Genomic DNA, 20,405 nt, shown 5'->3' with positions numbered 1-20,405 from the left:
TCCCCCATGAAGACATTTTTTTTAAGATAATGTGTCCTGTGTAAAATCTTTAAGTTTGAAATATGTGTGAAAAACCCATGATTTTCATTGACCCTTGTGTTGCATCCGATAGAATCTAAAAACTATGTTATATTTTGGTCTTATTTTATGAGAGAAGGTTAGGCTATTAACGCATTTGTGTATTTTTTTCCTAAATTCAAATATTAAAAGATGTGTAAATCTGTCGGCTGCATATAGGACTATATTTTGTTTGTTGTAGAAATTCTACATTTAACAAACTATTAATGTGAATTTATTCGGCCAACAGACGTATACACACCTGCACTCTACATTTCCAATTTGATGATTTAGCTTTATGCGTTATAAGTGAGAATTTTTATGTAGAAATAACGCATGAAGATTATCCATAATGGATCGATGTGATAGGTACATTGATGTTAGTTTATTTGATAAAGAAATCATCAACGTGAATGAGTCAATGGATTTTATTTTATTTCAAACTCATAACTTATAATAATGGTGAAACTGAGAGATCATCGGTAAGTGTAACTCACGGTCATTTTGTTACCCCCCCCCCCTCTTTGTGGCCCCTTTAATACACCCTACTTCCATTTTTACCTCCTAAACAGTCATGTAGTATGTTTAGTTATCGGAGGAAGTTTTTGTTTACACCATGAATAGGGGCCTTAATTTACGGGGTCAGGTCCAAACACAACAATGGTCCATGCATGCATGCCCTGATTGTTCAAACAATCTTTTCGCAGCTCTTCTCTGTTTGACCGGGCAGATGTGTGGCCAAGGAAGCTTACAAAATGAAGGGTCAAGGCGATCCCCTCAATGGTCATTCACAAAGGCTTGACCACAGCACGCAATGAGAGTCCAAATTGTACTTCCATGAGTTCACCTCCAAAATGTACCGCATGGGCATATAGCATGGAGCTATAGCTCTATGATTATAGTGTATAAAAGAATGCAGAAGCCGAGGTGATTCGCTTCATAAATGTTATTAAAATCATAATCCTTTCTAAATATATTGCGGGGGAAATGGGAGATTCATTTTTATGTGTACCCTTGACCCAGTCTTGAGATATATTGTCTCCATTCTTCAGAATAAAAAAAAAAAAAATCCTGATTCAGGTTCTGGTCATACTTATGTCACCCTCTATGCTGTAGCCCTATGTATTTTGTAACACGTCTCAAAATATCTCTCAATTCAGTGGTTATATTTTCAATGAGTGTATTCTCTTTTTGCTTATCTTTTCTTCCCCTCTTTTGTATTGAGTAATTTAAAACTTTCTTTGTTTTCTTAAATGGTATGTATGATCATGAAAATCATTCGATTGATCTCAAAGTGCAACACTTGGAGAGACCAATTTATGACTATCCGTTTCCATATTTGTTTGGAATAGGACATTTCTTACACTTTACTTTTACATTTAATTTGATTTCATTTTAGCAAAAGAACTATAGTTGTTGGATAATATGTTTGGGTATACTTTTAGACCAGATGATTGTGTAGAGATTTGCAGAGATATTTTGGTTTTGGTTTTCTCTGGACCTATACATGTACACTTTGGTGGACATACAATCATACATGATAATTAATTCATCATGAAAAGTTGTATATACAGTGATTAAGCAAGAATTTGATAATGAAAAATAGTCCCTTCTTGATCTACATGAAGAAAGTTTTTTTTTTCAAAATTACCATGATAAATCTCAAATCATTGGCGGTTATTTTCCAACAATAATTTGAATGAAAAATCTAATCAACGTTATTGTAAGTATATGTAGTGTATATAGTTAAATAAAATGAATGTAGAAATAAAAAAAACAGCACTTGAATAAGATCGAGTGGAATATAATGAAATGAGATAATCATAGAAAAAATGAATTACAACACAAGTTATTGACATATCTTTTGCATGAAATAATGTCGGGTTATCAAACTGTATTCTTTCAGCAAAGTTCATTAAAAAGGGTCACTTACAGTGCACTGAAGCAATTGTTGTATTTCGTTATTTTCTAGCATATTCTTGCATTCAAGTTTATTTATTTTATAATTCATTCAATTATTCATTCGTTTGAACTTTGATCCATAATTATATAGGCCTAAAAGGCGGCTCATTATGAACAAAAATGATGGGTTTCTCACAAGACATAGTTAAATAGAAATCCAAGTTATCCAACATAAAAGTAACATATCATAAAACATAACGAAATAATAAACAAGCTACAATATCGAATAAGCAAAAACACTCGTATGCCAGCCTAAATCTTATTACACTTTATAACGTTTGTTAAACAACAACAACATAAGACAACGATGCTAATGCAGAATATAATTATCATGCCTATTCCTGTATGTGCCAGAAAATGATGGCAATCAGATACAAATTTATATCTGTCCTTCTAAAAAAAGTTATATTTTATACTATTTATTTGGCATGAAAATTTGATTCTCTAAAATAAATGTAAATAACCATGACATTTATAAATAATGAATAGTTGTATTGCGTAATATTGTATCAAAGTATATTTTTTGAAAAAAATGTGCATTTGATTTGTATAGCGGTTATTAGAAAAAAATGAATGAGCATAACGATTTTCCATAATAAATGTTTCATGTATTATTTTTGAGGTTTAAACAAAATAATGCAAGGTAATTTTTACGTTGATTTGACCATAAATTTGCCTCCGTGTTCAAAAGTAGCATTAAAATAAAGTAGCAGCGTTAAATATCATTGTTGATAAAAATGTCACGAGACATAATTTTCTCTTGACGTCACCGATTTCGACATACCCTTATTATTTGTTTCAAATAATGGAATATGTTTTTCTTATTATTAATCACACAATAATGCACAGCCTATTTAGCTATTTACCTACGAAATACAATTTCTTTTGACATGATGAGGTGGATGAGATTAAAGTGACGTCAGAGTTATAAGAAAGAGGAAATGTTGTTATGCCGCTCAGTTCTATAAGCAAATGTTTTCTCCTTTAAAACACATCTCCCTCAAAAATGGCAATTAATCATTTTAGGCTCTATCATGAGTGTAAATTGTAAATCGGGTAGAATTATAATTTTCAAATGTCATTTTCTATAATGTAGCAAATTTCATTTGATTTGAAATTTGATAAAGAAATCAGTGAGCTCATTAGAAAACTCTCGTATTTCTTTTTCTTATAAAAAACAAACAAACAACCAATGCCCCCTTTTTTTTATGTGTACACGACAATCACAAAGGCCTATTTGTTTAATTAATGTTCTTTGCCAATAATGCAAAAGAAGTTTTGACTCATGAAATGTGTAAGATTACTGCATCTTTTGAGGGAGGGATTCGTTTTTAAATATTTAATTTAGTCCTATTTATTTATTTTACAAATGAATATGAAATTCAATGAAATACAAAAGACAGAGAACGGTAGATAAAGGTATGAATACTTAGCTTTCCCATGCAGCCATTTTCAAGATGTTGCGCTTTCACTTTTTTTAATGGATTTGACTTTCAATGCAAGATACCAAGAATCATAACCAGTTGACCATTTACATTAAAATAAATTACTCGAATTGAAAATTCCTATGTAATAAATGATAAAGAAATATAATTTATGGTGTGTCGAACCAAGGAGCTTCAAACAGACAAAATAATTGCAAATTTGCAGTTGACAATAAAATATGGATTCAAATTTGAAAGTTATATAAATTTGCAACTGACTGAAGCTCCTTGGTCGAACCCACTCTACAGTGGAAAGAAGGCACAAATAAATAGAAGGAAAATGAAGGAGAATATTTTGTGAACGTAATATAGAAAATATTGACATTAACATAATTATATTTGGCCCTTTGCGCCACGGTATCTTGTTGACGAGCATGATACGGACCTGATAATTATTTGGACATCTTCATGAAAGGAAAAATGATAATACTAAATTGCTACTCCTTTATTCTTGATATTAAATCATATGATTTTATGCAGCCTGCGTGTATTATCACAACTGAGCGCAAGCACAGCCTAACGAAATCTAGTCTCTGTTTCTGAAGTATTCCTCGCATAGCTGAGCATTCCTAATTTGAAACGAAACTAAAAGCGGAGAAGATGGAATTCCAAAGTTTTTGTTTGCAAGTTTGCCCCTTGTATTTGACCTTTGACCCGATTGGTCATTTGGTCACCCGTTCAAAGAGCGGAGGAGCGTGAGAAATCTATACTAACAACAGGTAGTGTGGACCTAGTCTCACCACACAGTCGTTCCGAAGAAATAATTTGACTCTTATAAATATTGGTAAAAAGAAAAACCCGCTTTCGTTTGTGTATCTCTATATAGATCAACAAATCAAAGCGTTAGAAAGTAGAATTATTGTAGCTACCTAATTGTAATTTTCATAATGATCGTATTTATTTTTATCAAAAGGTCTTTTAGCATATTATGTGTCGTACATAATGTTCTAAATCGTGTTTACATGTATGTAGCATATACACACCCACATAAGGTGTGGGTTATAAGTAATCATATTTTTAAACAACTGAAAAACACACACAAAAATATAGGGTATAGAAAAAAAGTAACAAGATAAAATGCGATGAAAAAGAAAGAGAATACAAACTGGCACCAGTTTAACGTTTGATCAAAATAGTTTTATATTAGGGAAAAACTCAGAATTTATGTTAAGGACATTATCATAAAAAATATTGATATAAAGAATGAGTAATTTCTATTTCTGAAGTGTTATTGCTATCACTGAGAAATTGCATGTGTAGAGGCTTTTCGATTAAAGATGGACTGATATTTTTTATAATCTTTTGCAAATAGATATTTAAAAATGGTAGAATTACATCATATCTGTAAAGGCAGTTTAGCTACATGTATCTTCTTGAAATCACAACACAATTTACAGAAAAATGTAAAGATGATATGAAGGCATATTATGGATACACTTTTGGGTCATAAACTTATGCCATTGGAACTTTGACAGTAAAATTGAGATCTCATTTATCTTGAAAAAAAGAAAGAAAATAAATCATGAAAGGAAATTTCTCTGCCTGAACTTATTTTTAAAGGACAAGTCCACCCAAACAAAAATATGATTTGAATAGAAAGAGATAAATCAAACAAGAATACCACTGAAAATTTCATCAAAATCAGATCTGAAATAAGAAAGTTATGACATTTTAAAGTTTTGCTAAATTTCACCAAACAGTTATATGCACATCCTGGTCAGTATGCAAATGAGGGAATGTATTTTATTATATGAAATATGAAAAAGTTGAATTTTCTCCTCAATGTCATGTGAGCAAAGTTTCATTCCTTTCTTAACATGTGGGATTTGATTGTTCTAACATTTTGTGGTTCAAACAAGATGGTCATAATTGTCATATCTGTAAAAAATGAAATATTGTATTAATTCAAACAATAACAAAACAAAAGAAATAGTGAGTGAGTGACATCATCAACCCTCTCATTTGCATATCACTAAGGTGAGCATAGAACTGTTTTGGAAAAAATAGACAACACTTTAAAATGCCATAACTTTCTTATTTTACATCTGATTTTGATGAGGTTTTCAGCATGATACTAGTTAGATTTTTCTCTGTTTATTCTAATCAACATTTTTCTGGCGTGGACTTGACCTTTAAAGAGATTTTCGATAATAGGTTCAGCGAACTGAGGATAACATTAACGTTCATCAATATTTAAGAATGAAAGTTATCCTACTATATCATACATGTATGTGTAAAAAGCACTACTTTAAAAGAAGCTTTGAAATTACACAGTATTGTGCTTGTTTCTGAAAAACCCCTACAAATGAATTGATTTAGCATTTTAATTTCTTGATGTTAGGATCAGTGTTCGCTAGACACTCTGATAGAAAGCAAATTATTTACTTCCATTTTTTTGGTAAACAATATTGCTTTCCAATATTTTTAAACGTTAATTGAATTTGGGAATAGAATGTGTTGTGGTATTGCGGTTTGTATCGATTTTTTTATTATCGACTTGTAGTTATTCAAATTGATTACAAGAATGTAAATTTCTGTCCATATTGACAATCTTAATTATTCTAACAATATCGTTAGCTAGTCTTATGGTATATTTTGAGAGGATAGATATAAATACTCCACATTTTTTACAATAAAATAAGTAAGAAATAGTGGGTGACGTAATCGTTACTTTGTGTCTTTTTTGTGTGCATACCACTTTTGTGAAAATTAAAAAGTTTTGAATATAATTTATATATGTTATTAAAGGACAAGTCCACCCCAACAAAAACTTGATTTGAATAAAAAGAGAAAAAATCAACAAGCATAACACTGAAAATTTCATCAAAATCGGATGTAAAATAAGAAAGTTATGATATTTTAAAGTTTCGCTTCATTTCACAAAATAATTATATGCACATGTACATGTAGGTCGGTATGCAAATGAGGGAAGTGATGACATCACTCACTATTTCTTTTGTATTTTATTATATGAAATATGAAATATTTTTATTTCTCGTCATTGTCATGTGAAATGAAGTTTCATCCCACCCTGAACATGTGGAATTCCATTATTTTAACATTTTGTGCTTCAGGCAAGGAGATTCTAATCGTCAAATTCGTAAAAAATGAAATATTGTATAATTCAAACAATAAAAAACAAAAGAAATAGTGAGTGAGTGACATCATCGACTGTCTCATTTGGATGTAACTGGCTCGTTCATATAACTAGTTTGTTAAAAATTAGCGAAACTTTGAAATGTCATAACTTTCTTATTTTACATCCGATTTTGATGAAATTTTCAGCATTGTGCTCATCTGATTTTTCTCTATTGATTCAAATCAACATTTTTGTGAGGTGGACTTGACCTTTAATATTGTTTATATGCAGCTTCGCTTGCTTGATTTTCACTATAATTACTTGCTTTTGGGGTGGTCTTGATATAAGCAACTACATGTATTTTAACTAAACAGTAGTACGCAGTTCACTTATTCATTCTTTTGATCGTAATATCATTTGTTTATTTTTGCTATGTATTTATTTTTTTCAAAATATTTCTCTCTTAATACAGATACATGTACTTGGGTTTATATGGTATTGGAGACAGCGGAAATGCAAATATTTACTTATGTTAAATAACTGAGTGTTTTAATCATCTTATTCAACAACTGGAAACTTTATTACATCCAAGTTTTATGAAATATTTGAGCATCAATATTCGAACATCAAATGAATAATAATTCGTATGAACGATATCTACACAATACAGTACTTAAATCTCTCCATGGGCACTCATAGGGCCCCGTTGCATAAACGTTACTATTATGGTATCTTTGCCAGATGTCCAATCATCCAATGGATTTCATGGAAGTTACCATTTGGATAGCACAGTTACCATGATAGTAACCTTAATGCAATGGGCCCCTGGTAATTTCAATCGAGAAAGGTGTAAGATTAGCTTTATGGATATCAACATTTCCGAATCATGACTTTAACTTGTTCACGTATTGTCCAGTGAAAATCTAGTTTCGTTTGTCTTTTTCATGGTTGAATAAGTATATATAAATATTTGAAAATTGAATTCGATTGAGATGATCCAAGTGTAGGCATACTGTTAGAAATAATGAGGACATTTACACTCTAAAAATTCGAATGTTAAATCAACATTTGAAAGGTTGGAGGAGTGACAACCTTTTCCAAATGTTACATCCAACCTTGTATAAAGCTGAATCCAACATTTTAAGTGTTGGGTAGAACCATTTAAAGTGGTAAATGCAACATTCAGAAAATGTTGTCACTCCTTTAACCTTTCAAATGTTAGTTAGCATTTCTTGTTTTTAGAGTGTAATTTAATTGCAAGACAAAGTCCTCTGTTTTCATACTTCTTTCGTCTCCATTTTCCTTTGGTCCACACCCTTTTTGGCACACTGTAAAAACTGTGGTGTTAAAACTGACACCAATTTGTGTTAATAGAGAACCACACCCTGAGGTATTAAAATAACACCAATATAGAGATTGAACATAACACGAAAGAGTGTAAATGTAACAACCATTGGTGTTGTAATAACACTTGTAGGTGTAAAACTATAACACCACCAATTTAACACCGGTGTAAAATAACTGGTGTGGTCCTCTCTGTACACTGGTTAATACCACAGTTTTTGCTGTGCATCTATTGAAGAATCACAATGGCGACGACACCCCCCCCCCCTTGGCGCCCCTCCACTTTCTATACATGCTTATAGGAGCAGGGCTTTTACAGAACAGGAAATCGTATACGTACGAGATGCAAATGCATCGCAGTAACCTCATACATCTCGAAATGTCAATGGAAATGACACAGGAATCATGCCAACGTGCCGAAGTGAGCACGAATGTAGTGGTCAAGGAAGTGACCTAGCCCCATCTACCATTGACCTTGCACGACCTGACCTGACCTTTGCACCTGACCGAGAATGTAAAACGGTAGCGGTGAAGTACACGTAAATCTTCATCCAAGCCTTATATACCTTCCAGCCGCATTCAGCGCGTTCAACCATCGCACTTGCATTGGGACACACACACGGAGCAGTCAGATCAGTGCACAAACCTATGTGGGATACTCAAGTTTACAATGATTTCCAGTATTTGTTTTTATGACCGAAAGAGAGAAAACACTCGTATGATATAAGATGATATTCCATCAAGGAATTTAGTTAACTGATCTAGCAATGAGATGCATGCAACCTTATAAAATTTGATTATATGTCTTTTAAATGTATATTTCTTTTAAATGTATACTACCCTATGGTCTTTGTTTGTTTATAGGCATATAAAGCTTATTTGATATAGTTTATCTATGACATTTTATGTTATAAGACATTGCCTCTTGTCACTCGAGTAAAACCCGAAGAAAAGAATTTTAAATCAGTTGAAAGTTTAAATACGTGATTAATTTTGAAAACAGTTGAATAGATATCTCTGATACTTGTAATAGATAATGCATATTTTCATGTATATAAATGAAATATATTTTTTTCCAATTTATATCATTTATCATTTCCTTTTCCTAGAAAACTCTATTTTGTCCCCAGTCTAACAATGGTTATATTTGAGTGTTGATAGGTGTTTGGATTCATATCTCAATGGTTTAGATTGTATAGATTAAAACGGAGAGGGAATTATAGTTGTACTCGTGAAGTATCACTTAAAAGGTCACCAACCTCTTATTTTGTAATCGGTGTTTTGAAATTAATTTTGAGAATGAAAGTAAGATAATTGCAAGTGACAATTCATGGAAAGATTCTTTTTGAAAAAACCTTTTACTTAATTTTAACATTAAACGAAACTGAAATAGTACGAAAGACATTAATAAGCATTCTTCAGTGTAATTATTAATTTTACAGCAATGCATTTAGAAATGTGATTGATTAGTAGTTTCAGAAATGGAAATCTTTTTTTTGACAAATCAGATATTTATCACTCGTTGTAACCAATAATCAAATTAAAGTCATGCAAAATAGTAACCAAACTATTAGATGCTGCCGAAGAGATTCATCATGAAATTTCATGGCAATTCTGTCAAAACCATCATCACCAACTTCTTGGCCTTTCTTCATGCCCACATGCGTTTCTTACTTTCCTGAAACCCAATTAATTAAGGTAGCACTTAGTATTAGAAAAATAAATTATATACGTTAAGATTTAACACATTGATAACCTCGAAATAATTGAAGTGTTCCCAGAAACCATTTAAACTCGAATACAAATTGATTTATATGACTGTTTTTTTTTCTATCTACTGATCTAGGGGAAGAAACTGGGGCGAGTGAAACGCTTTCTGCAGCTGAGCAAGAGCGATTGGCAGAGGTACGGGCTGCCGCCGTGAAGGCGGCAGGAAACCAGCAACCGGGCGAACTCTACCGGGGCAAATGCAAATGGTTTAGCCTGGCTAAATGCTACGGGTTTATAACCCCTGATGATGGCACTGGAGATGTATTCGTTCACCAGGTAAGAGGCAGTGTATCAATGAGTTTTGTCAACAAACCTATTATCAATATTGAATATCTGGTAATCAGAGAGCAAGGTGAAGTCAGAAGGTGAAACTCATCGTTTTGATGCGAAACACCAGGTTAAATGCTTGCAAGCTCTATCTAATGTAGGATATTATGATGGCGGTGGTGGGTTATGACTTATAAGTTATGGTGAGATATAGTTGGGCATTGACACTACCAGTAAGGCTCCAGTGGGGACCATTAGTCCAATTTAGCTGGTATCTGTTACACATGGTTTTTAAACTGTGTAGCTGACATGAAACATTATTCAAACTTTCTTGCCCCATTCCCCCTCACATACACACCCACACGCACTGTATACACACCACACGCATACCATAAAGTATGGAAATACCATTGAGAATTCTCTGCCCTAACCCTCACCCGCATGCTCACCCTCCTGTACCCACGCACACACACATACACACCCACACCCACTCACCCAGTGATGGGGATACATCTTTCTTGTGCCTACGTATTTCTTGAAATGGCGAATGACCCTGCATCAAAGGTGAAATGAATAATTAATTGTTTTGATCTATAAATGCCCTTCAGTTCACTCTTGACATTTGCACAAAAGTATTCAAAGTAAGTATGTATGGTCAACTGTAACGTTGTGAGGTAAAATCGACGGTCCGTCCATTAAGCATATGAGAACAATAAATTATTTTGTAATCATGGAATAACTCGTATAATATAATAAAAAGTGACAGTATGAAATGGTAAATGGAATGTTATGATTGTATAATAAATTATATGCTTATATAGCGCATAATATTCAACCATGGAGCTCTGTGTTTTATAGCTCCATGATTCAACAGAATCTCTTTCCTAACATATATTTCAGTCTTATAATAGTGACTTATAAAAAGTCAGAATAAAAACATAAACATGAAGTAAACAAAAATAAAAAACTTACATTATTCCCCTGAAATCATCAAGTCTGCATCTGTTTTCGAAATGTACTGAACGTGCAATGAAAGAAATATAAAGTATTTAATATGTTAACAACAAGGAATGCAAGAAAAACAATCAATGAAATATTGAAGGAATGAGAATAAGTAATTTGTTTGATGTTTTTAGAACAATGGTCTTTCGTATTGTTGTAGAGAGGTTACGAAGTCTTACTTCAAAATGATTCAATATTTTTCTTTCAGAAAATTATAAAATGCTTGTTTCCTTTTATTCCATGCATCCCTTTGATAAGGTATGATGTCATTTTATTTGATCGATTTCGAGGCTATCATGGTGAAGTGAATTATTTAACACGGAAACGAGGTCGTTTTTAACTCCTCCCTAAAAATAAAAGGTCTCTCTAATTTGATGAGTTTTCTTGTCAATAACAATACGCCTACCTGTATAATGAGACGTTAGATTACACACTTCATCTAGATTTAAACATAATTAGGTTTCCAAGAAGGCGAGAAGGCACTGCATCTATCCTGACGCTCTTGATGTTCTTTATTTTGGTTTGATTAATATTCATATTCCGGAGAATACTTGAAAAACCTGTTTCCTGAAATAACCCTGGTATTTGAATTGTTTGCATCTGTTCTTGTTGTATCTTTATTCTCTCATGCTTTATATTTCTTCCCAGTGCATAATTGATGTGTATTCGAGAGGCGAGTAATTACTGAAATAAAAATAACTATTGGCATTTTCAGATACGTCTACTTGCCTTGATTCTTCTTTTTTTTGGTTACTATAAAGGTCTATATACTTTCTTATAAAAACTGCATTTTTGAGCGATTGTGAATGATGTGCCGTGTTATAATTGAAGTTGTGAATGTCTTTATCTTATTTATGGAAAATATTCACATGTCTACATGTATTTAGGATATATGACATATTTTCACTCCAAGAGTTGTATATGATCACAGTAAATTTATTATTCGTGCTCAAATAAATGATATTAATAATGATAATAATAATAATGCTAGTTTTTATTTTGAGAAAATTACAATTAAGTCTCTTAGCGCTGTATGCACATAATAATCAAATATTGAACATCCGTATGGTATAAGACAGTTACTGTATATTTAATTGATAATTCAAAGGTGTGGTGTTATAATTTGTGATTGACATTATCTTATAAGCAATACCTTCCCTCCATGTATTATCTGTGCTTAGCAAACTTTTAATCGTTCAATTAATGGTCACCAAAATTTGTTAGAATAGGAGGGTGAACTATGCTAAGTGTATTAAGGTCTGTTATTTTCCCTTGAAGCCCTGTACAACTGGTTATCGTGTTATTGAATTATTCCAAGCGCTGATGAAATATTGATAATTTGATATGATTTCCGAAACTTTTTAGTTTATTCACCGTTGGAATATACATGTATATTGTGTATAAACACGTGAGTTAATTTTCAGGCTAAAGAATTTAGTACTTTGTATTATTGCAATCACTTTTCAGGGTGTGATCCATTACATGTAGCTGAAAAAAATAAGGAAATATAATTCACTGAGATTATTTACTTTTTAATTCATTACATAATCATGTCATTCGTTACAAATTGATTGTCTTTAACCAATGATTTCTCTCTCTCTCCCCCTCTAATATCACAACACCACATCAAAACCAACCAGATTTGGACCCCCCTTTTAAAAGCCACTGAAAGTGTCATGGTAAGACACATGAATGATGGTGGTGTAACATTTGAGTGTCATGATCACTCACAAATGATGAAGTATGTTAAATAGAATAACCCCACCTGCCTTGATAAGAGGAGGGTGCGAGGGTGCCTGATGTCATCTGGAGAATGGTACAACGTTCACTCATGTTCTATTTTCTTTCCAATGTCAATTCATCAGGGGGTGACTGTAATGGTCGAATTCTGGAAAAGCAACCAGTTTATTCCAATTTTATCTCCATCGTCATCACGTCAATGAAAAAGTGGGATATCTTGGCCACAAAGTTTGTTTCTGGCAATGATATCGAATATCGAACCAAATAGGTTTCATTTATGGTTGATATTACAATGCATGAAACAAGATGGATTTGTAATGAAAAACTTGTGTGTTGAAAACATTAAAGGAAGATATCAATTTACACCATTCATTACATTAAAAAAAGCACAATGTTATTGGATCTTATCAATCACACTGCTGTTGGTGAACACTGAAGTATTTTTTTTATTCGATAGACTACAAAAATCGCCCTGATGGATCCTTTCTATTCATATTTTTTTTCCAAGTTAACGTTTTATTTACATTTTAGGAGGATTATAATCTCATGCATCGTGATGATTAATCCAATGAAAGCGTGAAATAGTTTACAAAATGTTCTTCACCTGTAATAAGAATTCACTTCATTTTATCAGTCACTTTACACTTTATGTCGATCTTTTTTTCAAAAGTGGCTCACTTTTAATAGGTTTATACTAACAAAACTATATTATCACTTTTTGTCATGCAAACATTAATTAATAATAGTCGATATAATAATGTGAAATGTACAACGTGAGGTCTAGTTAGGAATACTTCTCGACCGTTCATTTATGCAACGGAATGTAACAACATGAACATGGTTGATATGATTAAATTTATATCCCTTTATCTTGGTCTGTTGGTTGCATAAATAGGATCGTAGATAGTTCTCATGAAATAATCTTTATTTTGAATTGTTCGACTTATTTCTTATTAATCATATCATATGGGCTCTAAGTAGAAAAAAAGATTTTTGTAAAACATAGAATAGGCATGGAATATAAGCATAATTATGCTTGGTCTATTTGGTTTCCCTGTAGATTCAATGTCACGGTTCTCTTCATGTTGAAATAAAACAAAATACTTAAAAAAAAAACGCTTGCACAGTTCTTGATCTGCATTCGTGCCATACTCATTCATAGAAATGTCTTGCCTCTAGCGGAAATTCCCCCACGATTTCGGCCACATTCGACACCTGTGCTCCCGCGCTCTCCCGTCATTGCTGCCACGACTTCCCCTTGATATTTCCCAAACATACCCCTTCCATACCTACCTTCCATCCATACACCACGTTCAAGTTCAGATAGCACCCGATACAGTTCAACGTCCATTGTGCTGTGGAAATTCAGTTGGTTAACCCACCCACCAATGTACCGTGTTATTCCAAAACTTCGGTCCCACACGTAGATTTTAAATGAGGGCAGCAAAAACACGTGCTTTCGAAAGTTGCAGTAAAGTTTCAATATTTATTCGTGATGAATAACCCTTATACGTTTAAAACTTTGCTATTTAAATGAGCCTGCACCGATTCTTAATGTCGTATTTCTGATGCATCTGGATAAAATAAGCATAGGAAACCATTTAACAACTTAAGAAACATAATAAGTGTACAGTTTTGTACCCAACATACCCAACAATTTTGTACGGTTTGACAGTAATGGTCAGTTTCGTTGCACTATGTCTGACGGGAATTTTTCCACGCACAATATCACTGTTATAGTATTTAAATTTTATTAATGTGCAAAGCCTATTTCTATTATGCACGATATGATTTGTCCAACAAAAATGTTGGGCATACAATAAGAAGCCATGATACAGCACCATGAAGGTAAATCCCTCTTTCTTTCTAGAATCACTTTCTATCGTTTTAATTCAAAACAATGAACAATTTTTTGTTGGGGTGGACTTGTTCTTGAAGTATTCCTCATGCAACACATGTCACAATCACGGATGTAATAATTCACAGCTACATAATCCAAAATCATACACAATATTCCAATCGCCATATAACTGGGAAGCCCATTTAATGCCTTAACATGAACCAATCTTTGATTCTGGTAAACACCATTTAGACATGGACGGTAGTTTATTCATAATTTGTAATGTATCAGTGTTAAACATTTTTTTTTGCCAAATATTGTGAAAAAGGCCAACCGCTGGTGCCAGTGCGTGTGGATATTGTCGCCATGATGCTTGGGATGTCATCAGATAAAACATGAGTCCTGCGTGGTATAGAAGAACCTGACTATTCCGTGTGAATATATAATTGCCCATTCATGCACAAACAACCACTGCACCGTACACTATAACCCACTCACTCACCCTCACTCAAGTACCCTCACACCACACACACACACACACACACAGAGCCCCAACCCCACTACAAACTGGTAACGTCTCGGATTTGTAGATAATGTCTAATATTGAGATCCATTCGGATTGCGTATGTTATATAGCGGACATCGTTTCTTGTACATTCCATATACTTTCTAAAAGGCGAAACAGAAACAAATATTTCTCTGTTACTGATACTATAATGCGAACGACCATTCATCCAAACACGCTAGTCAACGTGAAATTCACTCATTCTTGAAGAAAAGAAAAAAAAACCCAATAGCACAAATCAGAAAGTTTGTGAATGGCTTCCCGATAACTTGACCTCCGGAGGAATTTCCAAAAGTCCTAATTCAATTTGTGGTCAGCGGTGACCTAGAATCCCTTTCCATCCTTTCCGAAAACGTGTCCTCAACTGACCGCTGGTTAATGTTCCGCTGTCCATCTATTCTAATTTCCAGACTTTGCAATATAAATCCCGGTTGTGGGTAATAATCAAATTCAACAAAGTTTTGCCACCTCTTTGGATTGTATGATAAATTTTATTTTTCGAAATCGAATTCAGATTAATTTATTTCACATCTCTAAAAGACAAACAACATTTGTCATTGATGACAATGATGTACATGTATATGTCGTCAAATCTGTTAGGAGGCTGGAAATATTTATATCTCAATAAATAGTGTAAAATTCACAAAGCAAAATGCTCATGATGTCATATCCCCACTTGTTCTTTTGTATTTTATGATTTGAAATTAGGTTTATTAAAAAAAATTCTACCAAGAGCTAAAACAAGTCGATTGACGACTGATTAATTGCATTAGTTATTTATTGCCGCAACTTTTTTCATCACAATGGAGACACATCATGTACACATGGATGAAAAAATGAAACATTTATGATTTCATGTAATAACATAAGAAAAAAGAAAGTGGGGATGTGACATCATCAGCCCACCTAATAGATATTCATGACGATGTGCATATTACTGTTTTCACAAAATCTTGGTAAATTTTAAAATTCAATAATTTTGTTATCCGATTTTGATGAAATGTTCAGTATTTTGCTTTGTGAATTTTGCTCTATTTATTTAGATATAAATATTTTCAACCCGGACCATCCCTTTAATAGTAAACGATTTTGGTGTGGTATTATCAATGTCAATGTACATCGACATCAATGTACTTATGTACCTTAAGAAGAAATCGTGCTTTCCAACCATGGATAGATCCATGGTTCAACCATGGTTGAAACTTTAAATTTGTGAATGATTTTTCCTGTTATATAGAAAAAAATGAAATGGCCTTTATCCTCTGACATCACTCAAAATATCTGATAAATGTCAATTTTTGGGGGCTGAGATTTCCTTTAAGGCCATTTACCTTCCAATGTGTCTCATGAGAGCATCATTCCGTGACATTTTGAGAGGACCAAATGATAATCTCATCATCACATTCATTCATAAAATATGAAGAGAGAAAACAGAATGTGAAAAAGAATGTTCGTTGATCCCCATTATAGGAAGGGTGATGTAATTTTAATGGTTTTCTGGAAAAGTTGTCCCGTAACTTATCTGGTTTTGGTGTTTTATCATATTCATAGTAATCTTGGCTTTGTCAGAAAAGATGTCAATGTGATACATAATGTGATGGTGTATGAGAGGAGCGAATGAAGCTTGAAATTGTAATGTTAGTCAGTTGGAAAAAATGGAGCAAAGAGAGTTCATTATATTCAGGCAGCTAACACGCCAAGGTAGTTTCTGTAAACTTGGTGAATTTGGAAATCAGTTTTCACAAATAAAGATTTTGTTAATTCCTTCTGATAAAGATGAAAATTTAATGTCTACCAATTCGTCGACAATGCAGTCTCGGGGCGTCGATCATTATATCTATCAGCTTTGCTCGTTATATGAGCTTTTCATTATACCACCTGTTATGAGCCATGGATACATTGTACATCTTGCTCTGGAATATTATTCAATGTTACAGTTAACTGAAAAATTGGGATTAATCTACCGTAAAAATAACCCCTTTTTCCTATCGTACCTGTAAGAAAACTTTTTTTGCTTTACAATCTCATTGTCATTTGAAGTCGTGGTTTAGTATACGAACGTTAGTGTGCAATGATTATATCCGTAACTTTACAGGAAAACAATATATGGAAAATTATCGTATTTTTCTTCATATTTTTGTCTTAGTACTGAGCCACGTGATTTACGTTTTGTGTTTTACTGACGAGAGAGTTTTCCCATTTGAAATTTAATAAATCTTTAATTTAAATGTTAATTTTCAAAATTCACATGTCCTGCATTTTTTCCATATAAGATTATACAGTTTTACATGAAGCTTTGTCTAACAAAATAACTTCCTCGAAAATTATTCGAGAAGTAGGAAATATATCGCATCCATCGTGGGATTTTTTTTCGGGGGTTTTAATTTTCCTGTTTTGGTAAAATGTAATTAGTTTACCAGAATCTTCAGGAGTTTTATTATGCAATCTGCATGTTGTTACCGTTTTCTACACACATGAGTATATAATATTTTGATAAGAAAACAGCCTTGTGAAATCCCCGATTTATTACTAGTGTCCCTTTATAAATTTCATCTGCAATTCTGCAAATGTTATGAAAGTTGTTTGTAATTCTTTTAAATCCGTCATTTCCTTTATGGTAACCTTAAAGAGGATAAGCTTTCAAGAAATAAAGGAAGCAATGTGGTTCATTGTTATCATAAATATTCTTTAGCAAGAAATTTATCCACACTGTGCTGCACTCGACCCAGGTTAGATGACTGGATACCCGGTAGGATTAATTCCATGAATGCACTAAGCTCTGAAAGGCAGCTCGAGCTAAAGCCGGGGTAATAACAATGCGCCTCGGAATAGATTGTTTCTAGATAGATATCGCTATATAAATGCATATTGTTATTATCATTATTATTATTATCATCATCATATTGCCATGGTCCTAATGGCATGTTATTATTTATTTAAAGAACAGAAATTCAATGAAGACTGATGAATACATCCTCAAATCTTCATGTAGCTTAGTCAATTTATTCGTATAACATGCTGATGGTTTTCCCATGCTATTGGCTTTGAGTATTAGCAAAACATTGATAGCAGCACCATTTGAAGTATTCCTTGTTTTTGTCACCATCCATTGATGGCCTTGCCCTTGCTACCTTGGGACATAATCGGCGATAGCTTACAGTTCTGTTTTCTTTCAATGTACGTCCCGGAATACGCAAGTTTACCCTTGAAGAATTCTCAAATCAAGTCTTATTCCAATGTTAAAATGTCACAAAGTAGTGATAATTACATCCTTTTTCATTCATTTATTCTAAATGAAATTTGAAATTGGCCTGTGAAAGATTTAGCGTCCCGTTCGATAGTTTCATTATTTTTCTTAATAAATGCAATTTGAATCCTTGCCTGTGTTTAGAACCTATAATTATAGATGTAGTTACTGCGGCTGCTGCTGGAGATTGTATCCCGAAATCTTCGTCCCACCTCATGCTGGAGATGAAATCTTAGTTTCACATTATGTAATTGAATATGACAAATAATAGGCCTATATTATCACATCCCGCAAATGTTAACGTAATCTATTCTTGAGAAGTGTTTTTTTATGCCAAAAGATTTGAAACATGTAGCGGAATCATGTGATTCTACGACTGAATCTTTTTATCAAAAATATCCCTGTAAATTATAAAAACACTACATGAGCAATTACAATTTTGTTTCTTTTACCGTAAAGGTCAACAGGTTTGGTAAACATATCTATCGTGTGGGTTGATGAATGTGTGTGTTAAATAGTGGTGTGGGTGTGGATTTGGGGGGTATGTGTGCGCGCTCTGCGCCCGCGGAGAATTGGTATCCGTTATTCATTACTTATTTTGCCAGTATCTTCACTTATTGTCTTGTCTAAAGCAATAATTCCAACGATATTAACATTTTAATGGGTTGAACAACGTACATTGCTATGATTTTGAACCCTGTAGTGATTCCGATTGGTAAATTGGAACACAATATGGATTAATTTTTGACAAGGCAATATCATGATCTGGTTTTTATTCATGAACGACTCAAGATGGCTATTACTTTTTTACGAACATGAATGACTTGTCTAGGATTTGATTGTTGAATACAGATTACCTTATCATTGCGAGCAACTGCATTTTGTCATGATGTGGGTGGGGGGGGGGGCTTATTGCCCCCTTTTTGCTCCTTGAAGGAGACACCTTGGTTTGGATATGTTCTCTCCATACCCCTGTCTCCATACGGTTCTAGAATTATTACCCAGGGAGGACATATCCCACACTCCCACAGTGGCTGGTTGCAATTTCCTTTCGAAAGAGTTGCCGTTTAGCATGTTTAGGCCTACGTAGTGGTGTCCATCCGTGATAATACTCTTGCAACATTCGCCCCGTATACAGGGAATGCCTATATAGGAGCGTGATCTCTTGGGAGCGAATTATTTTAGTGGCCGCCCCCTCCAGGGGAGATGTGTTCTATGTCCGAGGGATGATTTTAGCGGGGAAATTATCCTCCCAGGCAGGAGCTGCCCTTGGGCGCCTCATTTATGCATTTTCTTAAATCGAGATTGTCGTTTTACTCTTTAAATTGTTATTAAAAATATATATTAGGAGTTTGTGACCTGCTTTATTCCATTCATCGCATGAGCATTGGTATCTAATGTTTATACCTGTTGCATTGTTTTGATGATGTGGAGATCGCGGTCACTTCGTAAATCCAGGGTCAACTGGGGTCAGGTCCCGGGGTCAGGTCAACATTGCTTGCACGAGACCCCATGGGGGTGATGGGGGCCGGAGAGTCAGGGGGCACCCCCACCCCCTTACCCATGCTCCCGCCAGTTTCCCAATTGGCAAAATAATGATCAATAGCTATTTCATTTGAATTAGTTCGGGCAGGAATCGTAGCAACCAATAGACATAATGATTTCGTTAAAATGTGACAGTCATGTTTGGATCGTCCCTACCCTTCCAAGCAATGACCTGTCATATACCTTCGCAGAAAGAGCGATATCTATGACATGATCCAACGAGGTTCTTGCACACCCAATATTCAAACAGTTACTGTTGACATGGTTGAAGATAAAATTAACTTTAAATCGATTACTCGATTTTTACACAATTTTTGGAGAACGACTGGGGAGGTAGGCTGTCAGAAGTAGGTCGCCATGAACTTAGTGTATTTTATTGTATACATGCGGTCAAATGCTCCATGGTGATAAAAAGTCCCGGTCACTTATTCCTTTGAGTTTCTTGGCTTGGTCTTCCCGAGCTTTCAAAAAGTTTGGATGAACCCTATGGCCCGTATTCGGAA

General features: G+C 33.7%; 1 protein-coding gene across 1 annotated transcript in view; it reads left to right on the top strand.

The window, feature by feature from the left end:
- The window catches only part of LOC121413440 (protein lin-28 homolog), a 43,178-nt gene that overhangs the window by 1,940 nt on the left and 20,833 nt on the right, over positions 1-20,405 (top strand). The window contains exon 2 of the mRNA XM_041606259.1: positions 9,773-9,972. Coding sequence (XP_041462193.1) covers positions 9,773-9,972 — 200 coding nt within the window. The remainder of the gene's footprint in view (positions 1-9,772; positions 9,973-20,405) is intronic.

The sequence above is a fragment of the Lytechinus variegatus genome, chromosome 4, assembly GCF_018143015.1.
Source record: "Lytechinus variegatus isolate NC3 chromosome 4, Lvar_3.0, whole genome shotgun sequence".
Taxonomy (NCBI): domain Eukaryota; kingdom Metazoa; phylum Echinodermata; class Echinoidea; order Temnopleuroida; family Toxopneustidae; genus Lytechinus; species Lytechinus variegatus.
This window is presented reverse-complemented; position numbering and strand designations above follow the sequence as displayed.